The following is a 24,740-nucleotide window of genomic DNA, read 5'->3' as shown; positions in this document are numbered from 1 at the left end:
ATATATATATATATATATATATATATAATGTGTGTGTGTGTGTACATATATGTATATATATGTATGTATTTTTACTGTATCTAGTGTGTAAAATCAAAACCAAGCTGGGCTTAACTGAAAGTGATATTTTTAAAAACACCGTTTCTCTTTTTGCTGTGGGTGTAGATATATGGAGAAATGCAATGCTGTATTGAGAATCCAAATACCTAGACTACTCAGAATTGAGTATAATAGAGTAAAACATATAATTTATGTAATATATGATAATTTTAGAGAGGTGTGTGTGTGTATCTTAGACTCAGCTCTCCTGGAACTTGTATATTTTAGGTCTGTAAGGACCTTGATCCAGCTTCCCATTACTTTGTTCATATATCATTTAAACATATATCCTATATAATAGAAGGGTAATATGCGAATTGAACAGTGGAATGACCAGTAGCTATGATGTGCACTGACCACCAGGGGGCAGATGCTGAACGCAGGAGCTGCCCCCTGATGGTCATTGTGCTCCCACAGGGGGAGCACCGCTCAGCCAGAAGCCAGGCAGCTGCGGTGGCAGGAGCTTTCTCCCACCTCCAAGACAGCGCTAGGGGGCAGCAAGCAGGAGGGTGGTAAGGAGCAAGGGCTCCCAGACTGTGAGAGGGATCCCTCTGTGAGAGGGCACAGGCTGGGCTAAGGGACTCCCCCTACCGAGTGCACGAATGTTCGTGCAGCCGGCATCTAGTATATGTATATTTGCTGATTTTAGAGAGGAAGCGGGGCGGGATGGGGGGGGGGGGGGAGGAGAGAGAAACACCAGTGATGAGAAAGAATCATTGATTGGCTGCCTTCTGCACATCCTCCACTGGGGATCGAGCTCGCAACCTAGGGAATGTGCCCTGACTGGCAATTGAACTGTGACCTTGTTCCTGGGTTTGTCCTCAGCCACTGAGCCACACTGGCTGGCCTCATTTTTGTTTTTTAAGATTGATTCCCTAGTCAAGCAGTTTAATGCTTATTTCCTGACAATGAATTTTTAAAGTAAAATTGACTGGCTTTTTGGCTTTCTTAATCCAAATCTGACTTCAAGGTTTTTTTGTGGGGAGGGCAGTTTAGAGTATTTTCACAAAAGAAAAGTATTCAGCCGAAACCGGTTTGGCTCAGTGGATAGAGCATCGGCCTGCGGACTGAAGGGTCCCAGGTTCGATTCCGGTCAAGGGCATGTACCTGGGTTGCGGGCACATCCCCAGTGGGGGGTGTGCAGGAGGCAGCTGATCGATGTTTCTCTCTCATCGATGATTCTAACTCTCTATCCCTCTCCCTTCCTCTCTGTACAAAATCAATAAAATATATTTAAGAAAAAAGAAAAGTATTCAGAGGTATGATCCTTCTCTTTGAAGTTGGTTTTCCTAAACCTAAAGGAAGAAGCTATTTGTCAGGAAATAACTTAATTTTCTTCTTATATAAATTGCAATGTTATAGAATTTTAAAACTGGAGGAGGCCTTAGAAGTAAAATCCCTTTCATTTGCTACTGATAAAATAGGCATGATGTATCATTTAGCTTTTTCTGTGTAATAGATTACTCCAAAAGTAGTGTTTTAAGGCAATAATAAACATTTATTATCCTCACAGTTTCTATGGATAGGAGTTTGGGAGTGGATTTAGCTAGTCAGATCTGGCTTGGATTTCTCATAAAGTTACACTCAAGATGTTGGTCAGGTTAGTCATCTCAACCTTGTGTGGGCCTGGAGTATATTCCAAATGGGCTCACTTCCATTATTGGCAAGTTGTTACCTGTTGTTAGTGTGAGACCTCAGTTTTTTTCTTATGTGGACCTCTTTTCTCCTTGAGTGTCTTAAAACATGATAGCTGGCTTCCCCCAGAGTGAGTGATCCAAAAGAGAGCAAGGCAGAAGTGTCAGTGTCTTTCATGATCTACTCTCAGATGTCAAACACTGTTATTTCTGCCACATTCCATTCATTAGAAGAAGGCAGTTACTAAATCTGGTCCATATTCAAGGGGAGGAAAATTGGCCTTAACTCTTTAAAGGGAAGAGTATGTGGCCATACTTTAAATCTGCCACAACTGGAGAAATGCGATTATTTCTACATGGTCATACAAGGAGTTGGTGATCTATTTGGACTACAATATAGATGTTTTGATAATATAACTACGTGAAAATTATAATAGTTACTTAACTGTCATTCATTATTGGATGCAATTATTATAACCTGTTACTTGTGTATCACTTACTTGTTGATTCAACAGACCCCTTTGATTATTTACAATATGCTAGGCATTGTGCTACTAACTAAACTTGTCTAAGAAAATTAGATTTGTGTATATTAATTACTGACTCATTGTTTACATTTATTTTTATTTTATACTAGAGGCCCGGTGCACAAAATTCATGCCGGGTGGGGGGGGGCGTCCCTCAGCCTGACCTGCACCCTCTCCAATCTGGGAGCCTTCGGGGGATGTCCAACTGCCAGTTTAGGCCCAATCCTGCACGGTCCTAAACTGGCAGTTGGACATCCCTCTTGCAATCCAGGACGTCTGGCTCCTAACTGCTCACCTGCCTGCCTGCCCTAACCACTCTGCCTGCCTGCTTGATCCCCCTAACTGCCCTTCCCTGTTGGTCTGATCTCTCTAACTGCCCTGCCAGCCTGGTCACCCCTAACTGCCCTCCTTTGCCAGCCTGGTCGCCCCTATTAACATTTTTTTAAAAAAATCTTATCCCCTTCACACACAGTTGTATTTGACTTCCTTATTGGCTTCTCCCTCTCACACAATTTTTCTTTCTCCTTTATGTAATACTTTTTCCTACTGACTCATCATTTATAAACTTTTCTTTCCTCCTTATTTCCTACTTCTGTTCCATCATCCTTCTTCCCATCTTTCTCCTATCCTCCCTCCCTCCCTACATTCCTTCTTTCCTTTATTTTTACCCCTTCTCTCTCTCCCCTTTTCCTTCCTTCCCTCCTTAATTTTTTCTTCACTTCCTCCCTCGGACCTGCTTTGCTTTCTCCCCCATTTCTTGCTTCCCATTCTCCTTTTAAGCTCTACCAGCTCCCCTTTAAAACTTTTCTTCCCTCCCTCTTTCTCTCTCATCCTACCTTTCCCATACATTCTTCTCTACTTACATCCACTGTTTTAATATCTATCTACCTGCCTAATTATTCACTATCATTTATCTTTTTTCTTTTCTGACTCCTACTTTTAAAATCTGTCCCCAGTACACAACTATACTTGATTTTCATTATAGCTCCTACAGTTCACTCATACATCCTCTTTCCTTTTTAAAAAAATATATTTTATTGATTTTTTACAGAGAGGAAGGGAGAGGGATAGAGAGTTAGAAACATCGATGAGAGAGAAACATCGATCAGCTGCCTCCTGCAAACCCCCTACTGGGGATGTGCCCGCAACCAAGGTACATGCCCTTGACCGGAATCAAACCTGGGACCCTTCAGTCTGCAGGCCGATGCTCTATCCACTGAGCCAAACCGGTTTCGGCTACGTCCTCTTTTCTTCTTTAACTCTGCTCTCTACTGACTCCTTTATAAAGTTCTTCCCTCCCTCTCTCCCTTCTTAAAGCTTCTGTTCGGGGGTTGGGGGGGTGGCGTTAACCCCCAGCCCCTGGCTCAGCCCCGGCCAGGTGTTTGCTGCCCCTCCTTTCCCGGCCTCCCCACCGCCATCCTCTGATTCCCTGCCAGGGACACCTGGCCAGGCTAGGTGGCTGCGGCCACTGCAAAGTAGGAGCGCCTCCGCCCAGAAGGCCTCGGACCATCCTCCACTCCGTCCCAGACCCGTGGGTGCCTCCCCGCCAATGGCCGCCACCGCCCTCCTTCCGCATCTGAGCGGGGCTCCCTGCTACTCCCTGCCTCTCGCTGTACGCACTTGCTGCACCACGGTCGCCACCTCCTCCCGCGTGCAACCCACCGTTTCCTTACCTTTTCCATTCCTATGTCTTTTTCTTGTTCCTTTTCTGTATTTCTGTTTCTCCTCTCGGCCTGTCTGCATGCAGGCCTGCCTTCCTATCCCTCTCCTCATCTCCTCCTATCGTACCTATTCTACCCTGGGCCTTGCAGCTGCCTGAGCAGAGAGCGGGGACGCAGCCTGCTGATCCGGTCATGACGTGACACTGTAATGGATAATTTGCATATTTCTCTATTATTAGTATAGATGTTTTGTGTGTGTGTGTGTGTGTGTGTGTGTGTGTGTGTGTGTGTGTTCCTAAACTCTTGCTCTACCAAATAGGGTAGGAATGCTCCTCCAAAGTAGACTTCAAGCAAATTATTAATTTAATTTTATTTTTTTTAATTTCTTTTTTTAAATTTCTTTATTGATTAAGGTATTACATATTTGTCCTCATCCCTCCATTACCTTCCCAAACCACCACCCCTCCACTCATGCCCCCACCCTCCTGTTGTCTGTGACCACTGGTTAGGCTTATATGCATGCATACAAGTCCTTTGGTTGCAAATTATTAATTTTAAAATGTGAGTTTTAAAATTGACAACAAAACCACTTACATAAAATAAGCAGCTTTACTAATAAGGCATGTTATTATAGCCTTTTTCCTGGTATTTACTAAGCATAAAATGAGTACTTGGTTCTTAGAGAATCAAAGATATATGCCACAATTCTTATGCTTAAATAGTTCTTTATGTAGAAGGACAGGTAAGTGACCTACATAAAATCAAGATCATAGCTGTCAATTTAATACGGTGACTTTTTATCAACTAAAGTACCAGTTTTTGGTGTGATGCTATCTAAAAATATTATGGTGATATTTAATCAGGAAGGAGGAAATAAAAACCATTTAGAAAAATGTATTTTAGTATTTGCTTAAAATTTTATATTGTTATATGTAATTGTTACTTCTCTAAGAAGTATTAATTAATTATTTTTTTTCTCTTACAGGCAATGTTTATGCTGCTTCAAGGAATATAAGCATTTGGAGATTTTTAACCAAGTAGTGTGTGCACTTATTAACTTAGTGATTGCCCAAGTTCAAGTGCTCCGGGACCAGCTTTGTAAACATTGTACTACTATTAACATAGATTCCACGTGGCAAGATGAGAGTAATCAAGCAGAAGAACCACTGAATATAGAAAGAGAATGTAATGAAGGAAGTACAGAAAGGCAAAAATCAATAGAAAAAAAATCCAACTCTACAAAAATTTGTAATGTGACTGAGGAGAGTTCTGATCCTTTTAGTTTATGGAGTACAGATGAGAAGGAAAAACTCTTACTATGTGTGGCAAAAATTTTTCAAATTCAATTTCCCTTATATACTGCTTATAAGCATAACACTCATCCTACCATAGAGGTATGTAAAAATAGGTATTGTGAATTTTAAGTAATACTTTGTTAGTACATACTAGTAGTTGTCAGTTTCTAAGTTATGAATAAATATAAAGATAGTTATTATGAAAAAATTATAAAAATTACTATTATAAAAATAATTCCAGTTTTCTTTAGTCTATTCCTGTAATAACTTATATTGAACCCGGGACCCTTGAATCCGCACGCCAACGCTCTATCCACTAAGCCAAACTGGTTTCGGCTCACCTTATTATTTTTGAAGGATGCTTAAAAATCCTGGATGGGTATGCCACCATTTATTTAGCCATCCTATTGATATTTAAGTTGTTACTAATTCTGAGATGTTAAATGAATAATTTCAGTGAGTCTAATTACATACACATTTTCTAAATCTTTTTTTAAACATTTTTTATTGGTTTTGGAGAGGAGGGGAGAGGGAGAGAGAGATAGAAACATCAATGATGAGAATCATTGATTGACTGCCTCTTGCATGCCCCCCACTGGGGATTGAGCCCACAACCCAGGCATGTGCTATTGACCGGAATCAAACACAGGACCCTTCAGTCCACAGGCCGATGCTTTATCCACAGACAAACTGGCTAGGACCAAATCTTTTCTTTAGTTGTTTAGGATAATTGACTAAATGATGAACTGGATCAAAGGGAATGTACATTTTAAATGCTGATGTATATTGCCAAATTGTCCTCCAACAAGGCCTTACCAGCTTATGCTCTCACCAACAATGGATGAGTGTGCTTCTGGGTAGTTTTAATTTTATGTATGGAAAGCAAATTATGAAACTTAGAGAATTTCAAAGCACACAGTTTCAAAACCATTTTAAGTGTTTTGTTTTTTAAATATATTTTATTGATTTTTTTACAGAGGAAAGGAGAGGGATAGAGAGTCAGAAACATCGATGAGAGAGAAACATCAATCAGCCGCCTTCTGCATACCCCCTACTGGGGATGTGCCCACAACCAAGGTATATGCCCTTGACTGGAATCGAACCCGGGACCCTTCAGTTTGCAGACGGATGCTCTATCCACTGAGCCAAACTGATCAGGGCCCATTTTAAGTGTTTTTATAAGAATTACTCTAGCCCTAGCCAGTTAATTCAGTGAATAGAGCGTCAGCCTGTGTACTGAAGAGCGCTGGGTTTGATTCTGGTCAAGGTCACATGCCATCCCAAGTAGAGGGCGTGTGGGAGGCAGTTGATTAATGATTCTCATCATTGATGTTTCTCTCTCTCCTCCCTTCCTCTCTGAAATCAATAAAAACGTGTGTGTGGTGTGTCTGTGTGTGTGTGTGTGTGTGTGTGTGTGTGTGTGTATAAAAGAATTACTCCAATTCTTTAAGGAAAGATTTTTGTTTTAACAAGGCATAATACATAGTACATAGTAGTACATAGTATAGAAAGATTTATTTGGAGAAGAGTTAACATATACTTTAGAACTCAATCATATTAGCTTCAATTAGGAATACCACTGTTAATGATGAGAAGAAATCGCAAAATCTGAGTTTTTATAAAATCAGTCTTTAAAAAATTATATTTTGTAAGGATTGTCATTAAGTAGTGTGACCTAATTATATTTACTTTTTTTTTTGCTCAGGATATATCAACCCAAGAAAGCAACATATTAGGGGCATTCTGTGATATGAATGTAAGTTTTTGCCTATTTTCATTCTCGGTTTTATGGAAAATTTTGTGGTTGTGGCCCCCCCCTCCCCCATTTATGTCTTTTGAGTTTATTTTTATGTCTTATCAGTATTTTCATAGTATTGGTAATGACATTTTCTTTTTTCCCTCAGGATGTAGAAGTACCATTGCATTTGCTTCGTTATGTATGTTTGTTTTGTGGGAAAAACGGCCTTTCTCTCATGAAGGATTGCTTTGAATATGGAACTCCTGAAACTTTGCCATTTCTTATAGCACATGCATTTATTACAGTTGTATCTAACGTAAGTATTCTTTGGAATTGGTTTACTTTTGAGTACAATGTCTAGATTTTAATAACGAATTTTATGTCCAGAAAAGGAAGATTTTGAGTGATTTGCATGTACAATAACTTTTTTTCCGCTATATTTAAAAAAAATTGAGTACAGAAACCTCCTTACAGTATATATATATATTTTTTAGAAAAGGTCAAGAGCTCTCATATTTAATGTGTATACTACTTTCTTATACTAACAACCAGAATTAAAAAAGAATTCATTAAATTCCAGAAAGCACTTCTGTGGTGAATACTACTGTTTCAGTTTCTTAGGGCAGCCATGACAAAGGTACTACAAACTGTGACGTAAAACAATAGACATTTATTCTTTCATGATTCTGGAAACTAGAAGTCATAAATCAGGTGTCAGCAGTTAGTTCCTTTTTTGGAGGTTCTTAAGAAGTGTCTGTTCTTGTCTCCCAGCATCTGGTAGTTGCTTGCAATCCTTGATGGTCCTTAGTTTAATAGAGATGTATCACTCCAATCTCTGCCTCCATCTTTTCATGGCTCTCTCCTCTCTGTGTCTGTATCTAAATTTTCCTCTTCTTGTAAGAACACCAGTCATTGAACTAAGGTCTACCCTAATCTTGTGTGACCTCCACCTTATTTGATTATATCTTTAAAGCCTTCTTAAAATCTTTATTATAATAAAATTAAATTTGTATAAATTAGTGAATTTAAGTTGAATAGGTAACTTTAGCCATTTACCTCTTATCTGAAATAATAAACGGCTAAAATGCAAATAGACCGAATGGCAGAACAACTGGTCGCTATAATGCACACTGACCACCAGGGGGCAGATGTTCAGCGCTGGAGCTGCCCCCTGGTGGTCAATGTACTCCCACAGGGGGAGTGCCGCTCAGCCAGAAGCTGGGCTCATGGCTGGCAAGCACAACTGACAATGCGGGAGCCTCTCCCAACTCTGTAGCAGCGCTAAGGATGTCCAGGGGGAGCGGGCCTAAGCCATCAGTCGGACATCCCCAAGGGCTCCTGGATTGTGAGAGGGTGCAGGCAAGGCTGAGGGAACCCCCCCTCCCCCAGTGCATGAATTTCGTGCACTGGGCCTCTAGTCTGAAATACAAGATAGGCAGCTATGCAAAAAAATTGATTTTAACTTTTCTTGCCTGGGATTTTTTTTTTTAACTGGGAAGTTATCAGCATAGAAACAAAACTGTTATTTTATCAAGTTAAGGTTCAAATCTGATAATATTCTCAGCCTATGCATTTATTTTAATCTCAAATACTTGCTTCAGCAGTTCTTAACTAACACTGACTGTTTAGCAGATTTCTCAGTTTTGCACAAATATTACTCCACTACTATATAGATCCATTCTTAGTAATGGCTGCAGTCACAGGAGAAAAACAAATTTCTTTGGGTATGTTGTTTTCTTACTTTTTGTTGGCATTTAGGTTTTCAGCAAAAGCAGCACAGGTTAGAGAAGTAGAATGTAGAGTCCTCATAGGTGTTTCCCCACTGACATCCAGGGTGAGTTATGCTTGGTTTTAACTTACAGTATCCTACCTCAGCACTAGCTCTTTGCTTCCGTTAGTCATCTTAGACATACTAAACTACCTTTTATTAAAGAATCCACTAGAGCCATGGGATTTATTTCACTAAGAAGTATAAATGAGGCTTAATAAATTAAGAGATGTAATCAGAGATGCAAACTTGTAGGGGTTATATCAACACATCCAATAGACAGTAACAGTTTCTGAACTCTGAGTCCTAAGACTACTTTTACAAAAATACTAAAAAGGACTATTAATCATCAGAACTTAAGGTAGGATACATTTTCACGTATCTCCACACTAGACAAAGAGAGTGGGTTGACAGTTCTGTCAAGTTTTCATTTCTCCATTTTTTGTCAAAACTAGCAGAATACTGCCTGCTTTTCTGCTATTATAGGGGAGCAGGGAACAGTTTTTCTATTTACTGAATTTTTAAACATGTACTTAGTAGAGCTACTAGATTTACCACCAAGATGGGGAAAGAACAAGATTTCTGATGGAAGGTATAGTACTATCTCGTAGTTTTTTGTTGTTGTTTTTTCAACTTTGTTTGAAACTAGCCCACAGACTACAAGCACTGTGAGGCCAGCTTCACTATTACTTTTCCTCCTTTTACGACCACCAGGATCTGTTCAGATCTGATGGGAAAGGGAACCAGAGGGTCAGGTTGTTTTCAACGTCTAACTTTACCTTATTCTAAAACTTTACCTTATTCTTAGGTTATTCATAGGGGCAGCAACAAGCTGGTATCCTCAGGATACTGTAAGTTAAAACCAGACGCTGCCAGGAAACATGGAGGCAACCTACAGAAAAAAGTGAAAGCTCTAAACCAAAAAGTTGTTTCAGTACATCCGCCTGCATGGACCCAGGTGGAAGGCTCCCAAGCCCAGGTCCTGAGATATAGGAAAGGCGAGTGGCAGCTGCAGGTACTATGCTGACCTGAACTGTCAAAGTCTCTCCAGGTTGCTCTTGCATACAGTTGGAGATATCTTGTGTGTGTGTTTTTGTTTTGTTTTTAATATCTTTTTATTGATTTCGGAGAGGAAGGGAGAGGGAGAGAAAGATAGAAGCATCAATGATGAGAGAGAATTATTGATCGGTTGCCTCCTGCATACCCCCTACTGGGAATCTTTCCGCAACCCGGGCATACGCCCTTGACTGGAATTGAACCTGGGACCCTTCAGTCTGAAGGCTGACACTATCCACTGAGCAAAACCAGCTAGGGCAGATATCTCATGGTTTTAATGACTAATGAGATTAACAACCATTTCAGAGGCATATTAGCCACTTGGATATTTTTTGAGTAGTACTGTGTAAGTCTTTTACCTGCTTTTCTTTTAAATATATTTTTATTGATTTCAGAGAGGAAGGGAGAGGGAGAGAGAGAAACATCAATTGAGAGAGAATCATTGATCGGTTTCCTCCTGCATGCCCCTCCCCGCCCTGGGGATCCAGCCAGCAACCCAGGCATATGCCCTGACTGGGAATTGAACCGTGACCTGGTTCATAGGTCAAAGCTCAACCACTGAGCCACGTCGGCCAGGCAATCTTTTACCTGTTTTAAAAATCAAATTGTCTGTCTGTTTCTTATTGATAGGTAGAGATTTCTTTATGTGTTTTGGATATTAGTCTTTTGTGTGACATCTATGTATTGCTAATATCTTCCACTCTGAAGTCTGATTTTTATTCTCTTATCTCAAGAGTTATCCATCAAACTGTGTAATTTATTAAAAAATTTTATGGTTAATGTTTTATTTATGGTTGGAAAAGTCTTAAGATCATGAGATATTTTTCTGTGTTCTAGAAGTTTGATTGTTTTACTTTCACATTTTAATCTATAGGTCAGCTGGAATTATTTTATGTGTATGGCACATTTTCTTTTTGATAATAGACAACCACTGGTCTAACACTATAGATAGCAAAGGCAGTGTTTCTCCTTTTTTTCTACAGTATCGTTTTTACCATAAGTTAGGAACCTATATGTGCATGGCTCTGGTATTTCTAGTTTATTCCATTAGTCCAGTGATGGGCAACCTTTTGAGCTTGGTGTGTCAAACTTCGCCAAAAAACTGAGCATAACTCGGGTAGTGTGTCACTTTGAGGAAAAAACATTATTTCGCAAATGTTTCATCCTCGGGAGCAGCAAATGTTTCATCCTTGGCATGCGGCCGCTGGGCCGCGTGTCATCAGAAATGGCTACGCGTGTCATTGCTGACACGCGTGTCAGAGGTTCGCCATCACTGCGATTAGTCCATTGCTTAATCTTGTGTTATTTGTATACCACCTTAATTTCTGGAGCTTTATGAGCAGGGTTGCTATCTTGTAAAGCAGGTTTTATCTGTCATTTTTTAAAAATTGAGGTATAATTGACATATAACATTATATTAATTTAGGTGTACAACATAATGACTTGATATTTGTATATATTGCAAAATGATAACCATAGAAAGTCTAGTTAACATCTGACATCATTCATAGTTAACAAGTTTATTTTTCTTGTGATGAGAACTTTTAAGAACTATTATTCTCTTGGCTACTTTCAGATACAAAATACAACATTATTAACTATAGTCACTGTGCTGTACATTACATCCCCATTCTCTGTCATTATTAAAGAATGTTTTATCTGTTCTTGGAAATAGAGCATAAAGTTCATACATAAACTTTTTGTTTGCATTGAATTTATAGATCAATTTGGGAGAACTGTCATTTTTGTAATATGAGTCTTCTAATCTGTAACTGTGACAAATGTGTTTTTATTAACATGTTCTTTTTAAAAAATACATATATTTCTTTATTGACTTCAGAGAGGAAGGAAGAGGTAGAGAGAGTTAGAAACATCAATGATAAGAGAGGATCATTGATTGGCTGCCTCCTGCATGCCCCCTTTTGGGGATCGAGCCCGCAACCCAGGCATGTACCCTTGGCCAGAATCGAACCTGGGACCCTTCAGTCCGCAGGCCGATGCTCTATCCACTGAGCCAAACTGGCTAGGGCTATTAACATGTTCTTAAATATTTCTCATAATTTCTGTTTCTATGTAGAGGTGTCATATGTCTTAGGTTATTCATAGGCATATGCTATTTCTTGATGTTGTAAAGAGAATATATGTGTGTGTGTGTGTGTGTGTGTATGTATGTATATACATTTTTAAATCTTTATTAGTTGAGAGTTTTATAGATGTCCCTCCCCCCACCCTCCTTCTCCACCCGGTTCCTACCCCACCCCAGGCCTTTGCCACCCTATTGTCTGTGTCCATAGGTAATGCATGTAAGATCTTTGTTTAATCTCTTCCTGTCCTCCCCACCCCTCTTCCCTCTTAGAATTGTTAGTCTGTTCCATTTCCATGCCTCTGATTCTATTCTGTTCATTAGATTTCTTACCCATTTATTTTGATTTTTAGATTCAGTTGTTGATATATATATATTTATTGCCATTCTATTGTTCATATTTTTTATCTTTTTCTTTTTATTCTTCTTCCTCTTCATAAAGAATACCCTTCAACATTTCATGTAATACTGGTTTAGTGGTGATGAATTCCTTTAGCTTTTCTTTTCTGTGAAGATTTTTATCTGACCTTCAAGTCTAAATGATAGCTTTGCAGGTTAGTGTAATCGTGGTGGTAGGTCCTTGCTAATCATCACTTTGCATATTTCTTGCCACTCCCTTCTGGCATGCATAGTTTTTGTTGGGAAATTAGTGTTCCCTTGTAGGTAACTGTTTTTCTCTTGTTGCTTTTAAGATTCTTTATTTGTCTTTTAGCCCTTAGCATTTTAATTATGATGTGTCTTAGTGTGGCCCTCTTTGAGTTCCTCTGGTTTGGGACTCTGTGCTTCCTGGACTTGTAAGTCACTATTTTCATATTTTTGGATTCTTTTTTTTCTTTTTGCTCTTCTGATTGGTTGTGTTTTTGCTTCCTCATATTTCAAATCATTGATTAGTTTCTCAGAATCCTCTATCTACTGTTGAATCCCTGTATATTATTCTTTATTTTAGTCAGTATATGCTTAATTTCTGACTGTTCCTTTTCCATGTCTTTGGCATTCTCACTAAGATCCTGGAAAGTCTCACTAAGTCCCTTGAAAGTCTCATGAAGATTCCTGAGTAATTTTATAACCGTGGTTTTGAACCTCTGTATCTAACAGTTTGCTCTCTTCCATTTCTTTCATTTGTGACATGTTTTTTTCTCTCTGAATTTTGGCTGCTTCCCTGTTTGTTTATATGTATTTGGTAGAGCTGCTATGTCTTCTGTAATAGAGTGGCCTTGTGTAGTAGGTGTCCTATAGGGCCCAGTGGCTTAGCCTCCCCAGTTACCTGAGCTGGGCACTCTGCACCCCTTTGTGGGCTGTGTACAGTCTTGTTGTAGTTGAGACTTCATTGCTGTTGGTGTCTCTGGGAGGAATTGACCTCCAGGCCAATTGGCTCTGAGGACCAGCTGCGACTACAGTGGGAAAGCTGCTGTGCAGGAGACACCTCTATGGAGCAGGACTTGCTTCATTGGGGCTTTGGTGCTCACTGAGTCTGCCCCTTGAGTGTGTTGCTTATGGATGTGTAGAGCTGTAATTTGGTATGGTCTGATGATGACCACTGGGCGCACTGGCTATTGGGTCTCCAGGGGAGGTGCAAAATCAGCCACTGCCTGAGGCCACCTGGCAGGAGCTACAGAGAGATATGCAGATTCCTCCTATTTGTATTGGGTTTGGAAGTGCCTAGGTAAGGCCCAGCTGTGAAGCAAGGCAGGCTGGTGCTGGTGCTGGGTCTTGGGCCTTTTATTGATAGGTTTGGGGCACCTTGAGAGATATGAGAGATTTTAGTGAAGTCTGAAGCCTGAGCAAGGACAGTTCATTTGTATGCAAAAGCAGCTGCACACAGTTTGGGTGGGGCTGCAAATTGGATAGGGTGGGCTCTCAGGGAATCACCAGGGCAGAGCAAATAGAAATGACTGCCAGTCAGCTCTGCTGACCTGGGAGGTCCCTGCACAGGAACAAAGACCCCTGGAAGCACCTTGGTCTGGGAGAATACCCCTACGTTTGTGTCCTGATGCCAGACAATCCAGTTCCTCCTCTTATGTATCTGGGTTCCCCAGAGCCTCACCCTGGCACTGGAGCTAAGAAGAAGTGGAACCTTGTAAGTTCAGTTCGTGTAGCGGCCTTTTAATTGCACTCGGATGTCGAGTGTGACTCGACACGGTTAGCATTAGAATAAAGGAATCGAGAAAAAAGCAAGCGAGTGCAAAGGGTTAAGATGAACAGCTGGGTCACCAGCCAGATTCCTTGTAACTGAGCCCCAATCCACGATCCTCTGCTCTGCAGAGACGGTCTCCCTCCAGATAAAAAAAGAGGCACCGTTTTAGTACCTCCTCCCCTTCTACCAGTTTCAGTGTGCTTTCTCCTTTACTTCTCTAGTTGTAGGGCTTCATTCAGCCAGCTTTCAGGTGGTTCTGGATGATGGTTATTCTATATTTTAGTTGTAATTTTGATGTGGTTGTGGGAGGCGGCGAGTACAGGCATTTACCTATGTCATCATCTTGGTTCTTAAAGAGAATATTTTTGAAAACTGTAATTACTCTTTGTTCCTGGTATAGAGGATATATATATATATATATATATATATATATATATATATATATATAGTGTGTATATATGTGTACATATGTATGTATATTGATTGATTTATTTGTATTAACTTCTTAAGCAGCAATCTTGCCCTAAAGTAGTTAATTCCAAAAGACATTTATCTGAAAATTACTTTGGATTTTTCTACTTATGTAATGATAGCATCTCAAAGTAATCTTGATTTTAATTTTTCCTTTTATTTAGTCTCTTGCGAATTGCACTGTGTAGGCCCATCAATTCAAGTTGAATTGAAGGCATTCTTGTTTTGTTCCTGGTCTTAGGAGGAAAAGTTTTTACATTTCAACATTAGTATAGTTTTTGCTATAGGACTTATGTAGGTATCTGATTAGATTAGAGTGAAGTCATACATTCTGCATTTGCAAATTTGTTTTTCATTTGTATCCTTTAACTAGGCTTAGTATCATAGTTTCTTGTTAGATGCTTTGCTTAGGATTTTTATTCTTATATTTAAACCATTATGAGAGAATAAAACTATAACGTAAGCGTTTTAGATTTAGAAATGGATTATAATATCGTGCAGAAAAAGGAAACATTTTATATCTTAGACTATAGTAACAGTAAAAGCTTAATTCATAAATGATTGTTTATATTGTAATCAATGTGTGACTCCATAAAAAGTGTATATATTATCATTGATCTTAGAGGAAAGGAGGAAGAGAGAGAAACATCGATGTAAGAGAAACAATGATCAGTTGTTTCAGGGTGCAGGTCAGCTACTGTCTGAGGCCACCCAGCAGGAGCTACAGTGAGAACTACAGTTTTCTCCTCTTTGCTTGGGGTTTGGAGGTTTTGGAGCTGTCTGACCGGAGCTGCAGTTTGTTTGGTTAAGCTGCGATAGGGCAGGCCATTTATATGCAAAAGCCGCTGCCAGGAGCTTGGGTGGGTTTGTAGATTGTGCGGGGCGGAGTCTCAGGGCGTCACTAGGCTAGGGTGTGGCAAACAGCAATGGCTGCCAGTCAGCCTTCTCTCGTTTCCTTGTTTCCAAGTTCCTGCGTCCTGCTCCCCAGCGAAGTAAACAATGATTGCTGGGCGCAGCTCTGCAAGAAAGTTCACCCTCACTTTCCGACCCGATGGCCGACAGTCCAGTTTCTCCCCGTAGGAGTTTGGGTCCCCAGTGTCTCCCCAGAAACTGGATTTCAGAGTAATCGGGAGATTATCTCCCTTCGGGTTGGAAAAAAGCACATCCAATCGCCCGCCACCAGCCCGATTCGCGTGCCTCCGTACCTTAGCTTTTCAGCGCTTGTGCACGTCTCAATGCTCTTTTCTCTTTCCTTCTAGTTGTGGAACTTCCCCTCAGCCAGCTTTCCCGTGGTTCTGGGTGATAGATGTTTTGTCTTTTAGTTGTAGTTTTGAAATTGTTGTGCGAGGCAGCAGTTTAGATGTTTAGCTATGCCGCCATCTTGGTTTCTCGAGATGGTTTATTAAAAAACTAATTTAGTTCTGTAGTATTTGGGTTTGCTACTATATTACTTGGATAAGTGGTTGTCCCTTTTCAGCAAGAAGCTAATAATTTTTCAGGTTGATTTTATGTTTGTGTATATTTATATATATAAATAAAATTAAATCCAAACTCCTATAACATATATAAAATGTATATAGGTTAAATTAATTACTTGATAATGTATATTATATTGTTTCTTAGTTATTCTTTTGAAAATAGATAAGATGTATGTAGTTTAGATGCAACAAAATTCTAAATGATCTTGTTTTTAATTAAAGTGAAATATACATGTATACATATATTTATTATACATTAATGCCATCTTTATGTTTCTTTATAGATTAGAATATGGCTACATATTCCCGCTGTCATGCAGCACATTATCCCTTTTAGGACCTATGTTATCAGGTACGTTTATAAAATATTTTCTGCCTGATTATCAGTGTAGTACATTTAAACAATTTATGATATAGTACAGAATCATATTGTTTTAAAGTCCTTTGTTTTCACATTCTTTAGAGAAAATTTTTATTCTCAATTCAGTGTGTAGTATTTTTTTATGCATATGTAATTTATATTTAATGTTTTCTTTTAACCTTTTGCACTCGGATGTCTAGTGTGACTTGACACGGTTAGCATCGGTAGCAGCTCTTTTTATACTCTTTGAATGTATCAATAATTTGAAATATAAAAAAATCCAAATAAATAAGTTTGTATGAAAAGAACTCCAGTTTTTTATTCTACTGCCACGCTTTGTAAAATCTGGGGTATTAAAAAAATTAAATCCCCAGTAAAATAAAGGAATCAAGAAAAAAGCAAGCGAGTGCAAAGGGTTAAAGCCATTTTTTGTCAAACTTTTTAAACATGGTATGTAAAAAGAATTAAAGTGATTACTAATGGTTACATGGTATTCCACTATATTCAGTCAACAAATATATGCTAAGTGTTATGTTCTAAGCACTGGGGATATAACAGAAGAAAATATTTTTTTGTGTGTGCAGCTATGCACAAAATGAATAAATAAATGACATAGTTCATCAGACAATGATTAGTATTAGAGAAAAATAGCAGCAATGGTGGATTGAGAGTTCTAGAGGGTGGGTCACAATTTTAGATACAGGAATAGAGTAAGTCTCATGGAGGAGAAGGTGACAGTTGAGTTTTGTAAGTCTCAGCCTAGGACGGAAACATATGAAGAAGATAAAGAAGAATTGTATTGATTAGACTTAAGAGTATGAACTGTTCAGAATTCTAAGATTGTATTTCTTGGTAATAATTACAAGTTCTTTATACTTTTTTTCATTCATTCGCAAATAATTGGTTGTATAATAATTTTTCATTGCTGTTTGAGTTGTTGGAGAACGTGTCAGAAAAATAAACAGATAGTGATGAATGCTACGCTAGTAAGGAAACATGATATAGAAGGAATATGAGGCCTTTCTTAAAGTTGACATCTGAAGAACATGAATCATCTAATCAGATGATACTTAGGACATATTCCAGGTAGAAGGAATGTAAGAGCATAGGCTTTGAAGTTGGAAAAAATATGACATATTAAAGAGACTAGAAGCAGACTGCTGTGGAGCATAGTGTATATGGGAGTATAATTATGATTTGAGGTTGGATAAGCAGGGACAGATTATTCAGGACTGTCAAGCCATTGTTGGAGTTTGGATTTAATTTTAGCAATGGGAATCTATTGAAGGGTTTTAAGCAGATGAGTTAGAATGGTTTTTAAAAGATTACTTTGAACAAGACAGAGATGTCCACTTTTACCAGTTTTATTCAACAGTGCTGGAAGTCCTAGCCAGAGCAATCAGGCAAGAGAAAGAAATAAAAGGCATCCAAATTGGGAATGAAGAAGTAAAAGTGTCACTTTTTGCAGATGAAGTGGTTCTTCTTATAGAAAACCCTAAAAGAACAAAAAACCCATTCGAAACAATAAACAACATAATAAATTTGCAGAATACAAAATCTGTACAAAAATCCATTGCAGTCCTATTACTAATAATGAAATTTCAGAAAAAGAAATGGAAAAACACATAATTCCTTTTGCATTTGCAACAAAAAGAATAAAATGCTCAGGAATAAACTTACAGATGTGAAAGACCTATATACTGATAACTACAAAAGCTTATTAAAAGCGATTGAGCCTTAGCTGGTTTGGCTTAGTGGATAGAGCGTCGGCCTGTGGACTGAAGGGTCCTGGGTTCGATTCTGGTCAAGGGCACATGCCTAGGTTATAGAGCTAGATTCCCAGTAGGGGACAGGCAGGCGGCAGCTGATCAGTGATTCTTTCTCATCATTGATGTTTCTATCTCTCACTCTCCCTTCCTCTCCGAACTCAATAAAAATATATTTTAAAAAAATTTTAATTAAAAAAAAAATATTGAAAAAGACACTATGAAATTGAAAGATATCCAGTGCTCATGGATTGGAAGAATCAACATGGTTAAAATGTCTATAGTACCCAAAGCAATATGCAGATTTAATGCATTCCCCATCAAAATCTCAATGACATTTTAAGTTTATTTATTATTTTTATTATTTTATTATTGACACTGTTACAGATGTCCCCCATTTGCCCCCTCCACCAAACCCCTGCCCCAGTGACCTTTTTAAAGAAATAGAACAAAAAAATAATCAGATTTGTATGGAACCACAAAAGATCCCAAATAGCCAGAGCAACCTTAGAAAAAAACAAACAACAAAGCTAAAGGTATCACACTACCTGACTTCAAATTATATTACAGAGCTACAGTAATCAAAACAGCATGGCCTTGTCAGAAAAATAGACACACAAATTAATAGAACAGAATTGACAAGCCAGAAGTAAAATCACATGTATATGGGCAGATAATTTTTGACAAAGTAGCCCAGAAACATACAATGGAGAAAAAGTCTCTTCAGTAAATGGTACTGGGAAAATTTGAAAGCTACATGCAAAAGAATGAAAGTAGGCTACAGTTTGTCCCTATATACAAAAGTTAATTCAAAATGGATCAAAGACCAAAATATAAGATCTGAAACAGTAAATTACATAGAAAAAAACATAGGTATTAAACATATGGACCTTGGTCTTAGAGAAAATTTTATGAATTTGACCCCAAACGCAAGGACATAAAGGCAAAAATAATTGAATGGACTATGTCGAACTGAAAAGCTGCACAGCAAAAGAAACCACCAACAAAACAAAAAGGCAACCAACCATAATGGAGGAGGTATTTGCAAACAACAGCTCTAACGAGGGGTTAATATCCAAAGTATATAAAGAAATCATACAACTCGCCATCAAACAAAGAATCCAATTGAAAAATGGGCAGAGGATCTGAACAGACACTTCTCCCAAGAAGACATACAAGTGGCCAACAGATACATGAAAAGATGCTCAATTTCACTAGCTGTTAGGGAAATGCAAACCAAAACTACAATGAGATACCACCTCACACCTGTTAGAATGGCTGTTATCACTGAGACAAGTGTTGGAGAGGGTATGGAGAAAAAGGAACCCTCCTTCACTGCTGGTGAGAATGTAAAACAGCCACTATGGAAAACAGTCTGAAGGTTACTAAGAAAAATTCAGAATAGGGTTGCTGTATGACTTAGAATTCCCACTTCTGGGTATTTACCCGAAAAATTTGATAACATTTATTCGGAAAGACGTATGTACAACCTGTGTTCATTGCAGCATTATTCATGGTGGCCAAAATATGGAGACAACCACACTGTCCTTCAATAGATGATTGGTTAAAGAAGATGTTGTACATGCCCTGGTTCATATTGCTCAGTAGTTAAAGCATTGACCCTCAAACCAAAGGGTTTTGGGTTAGATTCCTGGTGAAGGGAATGTATCTGGGTTGCAGGTTCAATCTCCAGCCCAGTTGGGGTGTGAGTGAGAGGCAACCAATTGATGTCTCTCTCCCACATCGATGTTTCTCTTTCTCCCTTTCTCCCTCCCTTTAATTTCATTCAAAAAATAAATGGGAAAAATATCCTTAGGTGAGGATTAACAACAACAAAAAAGATGTACTTTTTTGCAATGGAATACTACTAAGCCATAAGAAAAGATGAAATACGGCCATTTGCGACAAACATGGATAGATATTGAGAATGTTATGCTAAGCAAAATAAGTCAGTCAGAAAAAGCTAAGAACCGTATGATTTCACTCATGTGAGATATAAAACTGAAACTCGGACACAAACAACAGGATGGTGGTTACCAGAGGAAAGGGGGGTGGGGGAGTACTAAAAAGGTAAAGGGGGACAAATATATGGCAACGCAAGATGTTTTGACTTTGGGTGGTAGGCATACAATCCAGTATAAAGATCATGTATCATAGATGTGTATACTTGAAATCTATATAATCTTATTAAAATGTCACCCCAATAAACTTCATTTTAAAAAAAGAGATCACTTTGGCCTTTAATTGGATCATAAATTATAGGAGGGCTGGAATAGAAGACAGGAGACCAATTGAAAGGTTAATGTAGTAGTCCTGGAAAGAAATCATGCTTACCTGTGCCAGGATTATTTGTGGTGGTTTTGAAAAGTGAGTGGATATAAATGAAAATGAAATCTTAAAGATTGGTGATTGTGGAATTTAAGAAAAGGGTAGTATCATGGATTACACTTACCCCCCCCCCCCCCCCCAGTTTCTCTTTTATGCTGTATCATTAACTGAGATGTGAAAGAATGGGAAAACTTAAAAGACTTAATTTTAATATGCCTTTAGGACATTTAAGAGGCACTGGAAAATTGGGAGTATAAGTCTTATTCTGAACAACAGACTTAATTTAGAAGTTGTCAACATAAAGATAACACTTAAAAACCATGGGAGGGAATGGGGTTATCTGGGGACAGAATGTAGAAAAAGAATAGAAGTGATCATAGGATGGAGCCCTATATCAGTTTGCTTTTGCTGAAAACAGCTCCTAAAACGGTGGCTTGAAATAACAGCTTTTTAACATTTCTTTGTTTGGCTAGTTCTCCTGATCCGGGCTGACTTGGCTGGAAACTGGGTGCTTTAGGATAGCCTCACTCATATGTCCTGTGCTTGTCTGGGTTATTGGTCATGGTGGGGAAGAGAGTTTCATATCTGTCTTACAGTTGACTAGATGTCATTTGGGGCATTGACCATATCTCGTTCATCAAGCAAGCTAACCTGATTCACTGTCCTTGGTGGTAGAAGAGTTCCCAATGAGCGATGGCAAGCTCAAAGGCATTTGAAACTTCTGCTGACGTCACATCTCTTAATGTCCCATTGGCCAAAGGATGTTTTATGGCAAAACTGAGATTTAAGGGAGTAGTGAAATAGATTACACCTCTTTTAAAAAAAAATCTTTATTGTTCAGATTATTACAGTTGTTCCTCTTTTTCCCCCCCATAGCTCACCTCCACCCGGATCCCACCCCACCCTCTGCCCTTACCCCCCACCCCCCACTGTTCTCATCCATAGGTGTACGATTTTTGTCCAGTCTCTTCCCGCACTCCCCACACCCCCTTCCCCCTGAGAATTGTAAGTCCACTCCCTTTCTATGCCCCTGATTCTATTATATTCACCAGTTTATTCTGTTCATCAGATTTTTTATTCACTTGATTTTTAGATTCACTTGTTGATAGATAGGTATTTTTTGTTCATAATTTTTATCTTTACTGTATTTTTCTTCTTCCTCTTCTTACAGAATACCCTTCAGCATTTCATATAATACTGGTTTGACAGTGATGATTTTTCCTACCAATGAAGTTCTTTTTCTGCCCTTCAATTTTGAATGATAGCTTTGCTGGGTAGAGTAATCTTGGTTGTAGGTTCTTGCTATTCATCACTTTGAATATTTCTTGCCACTCCCATTTGGCCTGCATAGTTTCTGTTGAGAAATCAGCTGGCATTCGTATGGGTACTCCCTTGTAGGTAACTAACTGTTTTTCTCTTGCTGCTTTTAATATTCTCTCTTTGTCTTTTGCTTTTGGCATTTTAATTATGATGTGTCTTGGTGTGGTCCTCTTTGGATTCCTATTGTTTTGGGTTCTGTGCACTTCCTGGACTTGTAAGTCTATTTCTTTCACCAGGTGGGGGAAGTTTTCTGTCATTATTTCTTCAAGTAGGTTTTTGGTATCTTGCTCTCTCTCTTCTTCTGGCACCCCCATAATTCTGCTGTTGGTACGCTTGAAGTTGTCCCAGAGGCTCCTTACACTATCTTCAACTTTTTGGATTCTTTTTTCTTTTTTCTTTTTAGGTTGGGTGTTTTTTTGCTGCTTCGCATTTCAAATCTTTGACTTGATTCTTGCGATCCTCTAGTCTGCTGTTGGATCTCTGTATATTATTCTTTATTTCAGTCAGTGTATGCTTAATTTCTAGTTGGTCCTTTTTCATATCCTTGAGGGTCTCACTAAATTTATCAGAGGTTTCTAGAAAATTCTTGAAAAACCTTATAACCGTGGTTTTGAACTCTATATCCAGTAGTTTGCTTTCCTCCATTTGTTTCATTTGTGACCTGTTTTTTTTACTGCTTCCCTGTGTTGATAGAGTGGCTTTGTGTGCCTGATGCCTATAGGGCCCAGTGGCTCAGCCTCCCCAATTACCTGAGGTGGACACTCTTGGTGCACCCCTTTGTGGGCTGTGTGCATAGTCTTGTTGTTGTTATAACTGGGAGGAATTGACCTCCAGGCCAGTTGGCTGTGAGGATCAGTCGTGTCTACGATGGGAGAACTTCTGTGCTGGAGACACCCTTATGGGGCAGGACTTGCTTCACTGTGGCTTTGGTGCTCACTGAGTCTGCCCCCTGAGTGTGTCCTTTATGGATCTGAGGAGTTGTAATCTGGATGGTCCCACTCTGACCACTGTATACACTGGCTCTTGGATCTCCAAGGAGGTGCAAATTTAGCCTCTGCCTGAGGCCACCCAGCAGGAGCTATGGAGAGATCTGCAGATTCCTCTTCTTTGTTTGGGTTTTGGAGGTTCCCAGATGAGGCCCAGCTGTGAAGCAATGCAAGCTGCTGTGGAGCCTTGGATGTTCTGGGTCTCTCTCCCAGCTGCAGTTTGTTAGGTAATTTTAGTTGCAAAGGGCCAGGCCATTCATATGAAAAAGCCTCTGCATACAGCTGGGGTGGGGTTGTAAATTGGGTGGGCCGGTGTCTCGGAATCAACAGGGTGGAGCAAACAGCAATGGCTGACCTTCAGCCCTGCCCTAAGAGGCCCCCGGGTCTCAGTGTCCCTCGGTAATCGGTAATCATTGCAAGCACCTCTGAATAAAGCCGCCCTTGAGTTCTGCCCGATGCCAGACAGTCCAGTTCCCCTTTATGAGTCTGGGTCCCCAGAGTCTCGCCCGGAACTGGAGTTCAGAGCAGTCAGGAGCTTGTGTCTCCCTCCTGATTTCAAAAGACACCCGAGTCCTCAGTTGCCAGCCCTTTCCGTGCGTGCGCGCCTCTGTACCTCCACACTTTACTTCTGCACCTCCTCTGTGTCTCAGTGTGCTTTTCTCTTTCCTTCTAGTTGTAGAATTTCCACTCAGCCAGCTTTCCTGTGGTTCTGGATGATGTCCGTTTTGTCTTTTAGTTGTAATTTTGAATTGGTTGTGCGAGGGAGCAAGTTCAGGTGTTTACTTATGCCTCCATTTTGGTTTCTCCTCTAGATTACACCTCTTGATGGGAAGAGTGGAACAGTAACGTTGTAAAGACTTCTGTATAAAATGATGAGAGGAATATGGGTCTTTTTGCAATCCATTACAAGGCCTGAGGATCCCTAATGTGGAAAGGTTAGATAGAGAAGAGAAACCAACCAAATAGAATAGTTAGGGCCTGAGAGGAAAATCAGTGGCTTGTGACTTTTGGAAGGCAAAAGAGAATGAAGTTTATAATGTTCACACTTAAAAGAATTTTGGCTGTGTAGGGTAGTAGATACACTGTTTATATGATAAAAGCTGAAATTTAATAAAACAAGATGTATACATTGTAGGTATTAGAGAATAATAAAACTTTACTGGAGGTGTAGAATCCTTTGTTAAATGACTTGGCTCTTTGCAGTTAATGATTTAAGTTGGCCTTTCAGTAAAGGACACATTGCCACAAGTCATAATCTTTGAACCATCACTTTGAAATAGTTTAAATAGTTTAAAATGTTAATCCCAGGATGTCAGGTTCTACTGTACTAAACATTTTGTATTTTGAAGGTTATGGAACAAAGAAATATTATTGAATCATTAAGTGGTCTTTAGAAATATTTTGCAAGTTTTTGTATATGTTTTATTTCTGAAACATTTCAGGTATTTATGCAAGCTCTCTGATCAGGAGTTAAGACAGAGTGCGGCTCGCAACATGGCTGACTTAATGTGGAGCACAGTGAAAGAACCATTGGACACAACGTTATGCTTTGATAAAGAAAGCCTAGATCTTGCATTTAAGTACTTTATGTCACCTACTTTGACAATGAGGTTGGCTGGACTAAGTCAGATAACGGTAGGTTATACTTGCTTTATTTTTGTTTGATTTTTAATTTACATTTAAGACTATCATCATCGCCATAATAATGCCAAGTTTTTACGAAACACTTACCTTATGCCAGTCATTGTGCTAATTATTTTACATGCTTTACATTGTATGATCCTTAAAAACAATTTTTGTATTTTCCCTATTTTATTTTTATATTTAATTATTCTTTGTTAATCCTCATCTGAGAATTTTTTTTTTTTCATTGCTTTTTTGAGAGTGGAAGGGAGGGATGGAGGGAGGGGAGGAGAGAGAGAAAGAGAGAGAAAAACATCGATCTGAGAGAGACATATTGATTGGTTGTCTCCTGCATGTGTCCCAACCAGGGCTTGGATCGAACCCGTAACCCAAGAAGAGCCCTTGACCTGTT

General features: G+C 39.1%; 1 protein-coding gene across 4 annotated transcripts in view; it reads left to right on the top strand.

Annotated features, from left to right (window-relative positions):
* Positions 1 to 24,740, top strand: part of USP34 (ubiquitin specific peptidase 34) — a 239,468-nt gene that overhangs the window by 43,089 nt on the left and 171,639 nt on the right. For all 4 annotated transcript variants that reach the window (XM_079792022.1, XM_079792020.1, XM_079792024.1 and 1 more), the window contains exons 3-7: positions 4,907 to 5,315; positions 6,922 to 6,972; positions 7,121 to 7,270; positions 16,229 to 16,296; positions 24,148 to 24,340. In XM_079792022.1, the coding sequence (XP_079648148.1) occupies positions 4,907 to 5,315; positions 6,922 to 6,972; positions 7,121 to 7,270; positions 16,229 to 16,296; positions 24,148 to 24,340 (871 nt within the window). The remainder of the gene's footprint in view (positions 1 to 4,906; positions 5,316 to 6,921; positions 6,973 to 7,120; positions 7,271 to 16,228; positions 16,297 to 24,147; positions 24,341 to 24,740) is intronic.

The sequence above is a fragment of the Cnephaeus nilssonii genome (genome assembly GCF_951640355.1).
Source record: "Cnephaeus nilssonii genome assembly, chromosome: 15".
Taxonomy (NCBI): domain Eukaryota; kingdom Metazoa; phylum Chordata; class Mammalia; order Chiroptera; family Vespertilionidae; genus Cnephaeus; species Cnephaeus nilssonii.
The sequence above is the reverse complement of the archived record's forward strand: the minus strand, read 5'-3'. Positions and strand labels throughout refer to the sequence as shown.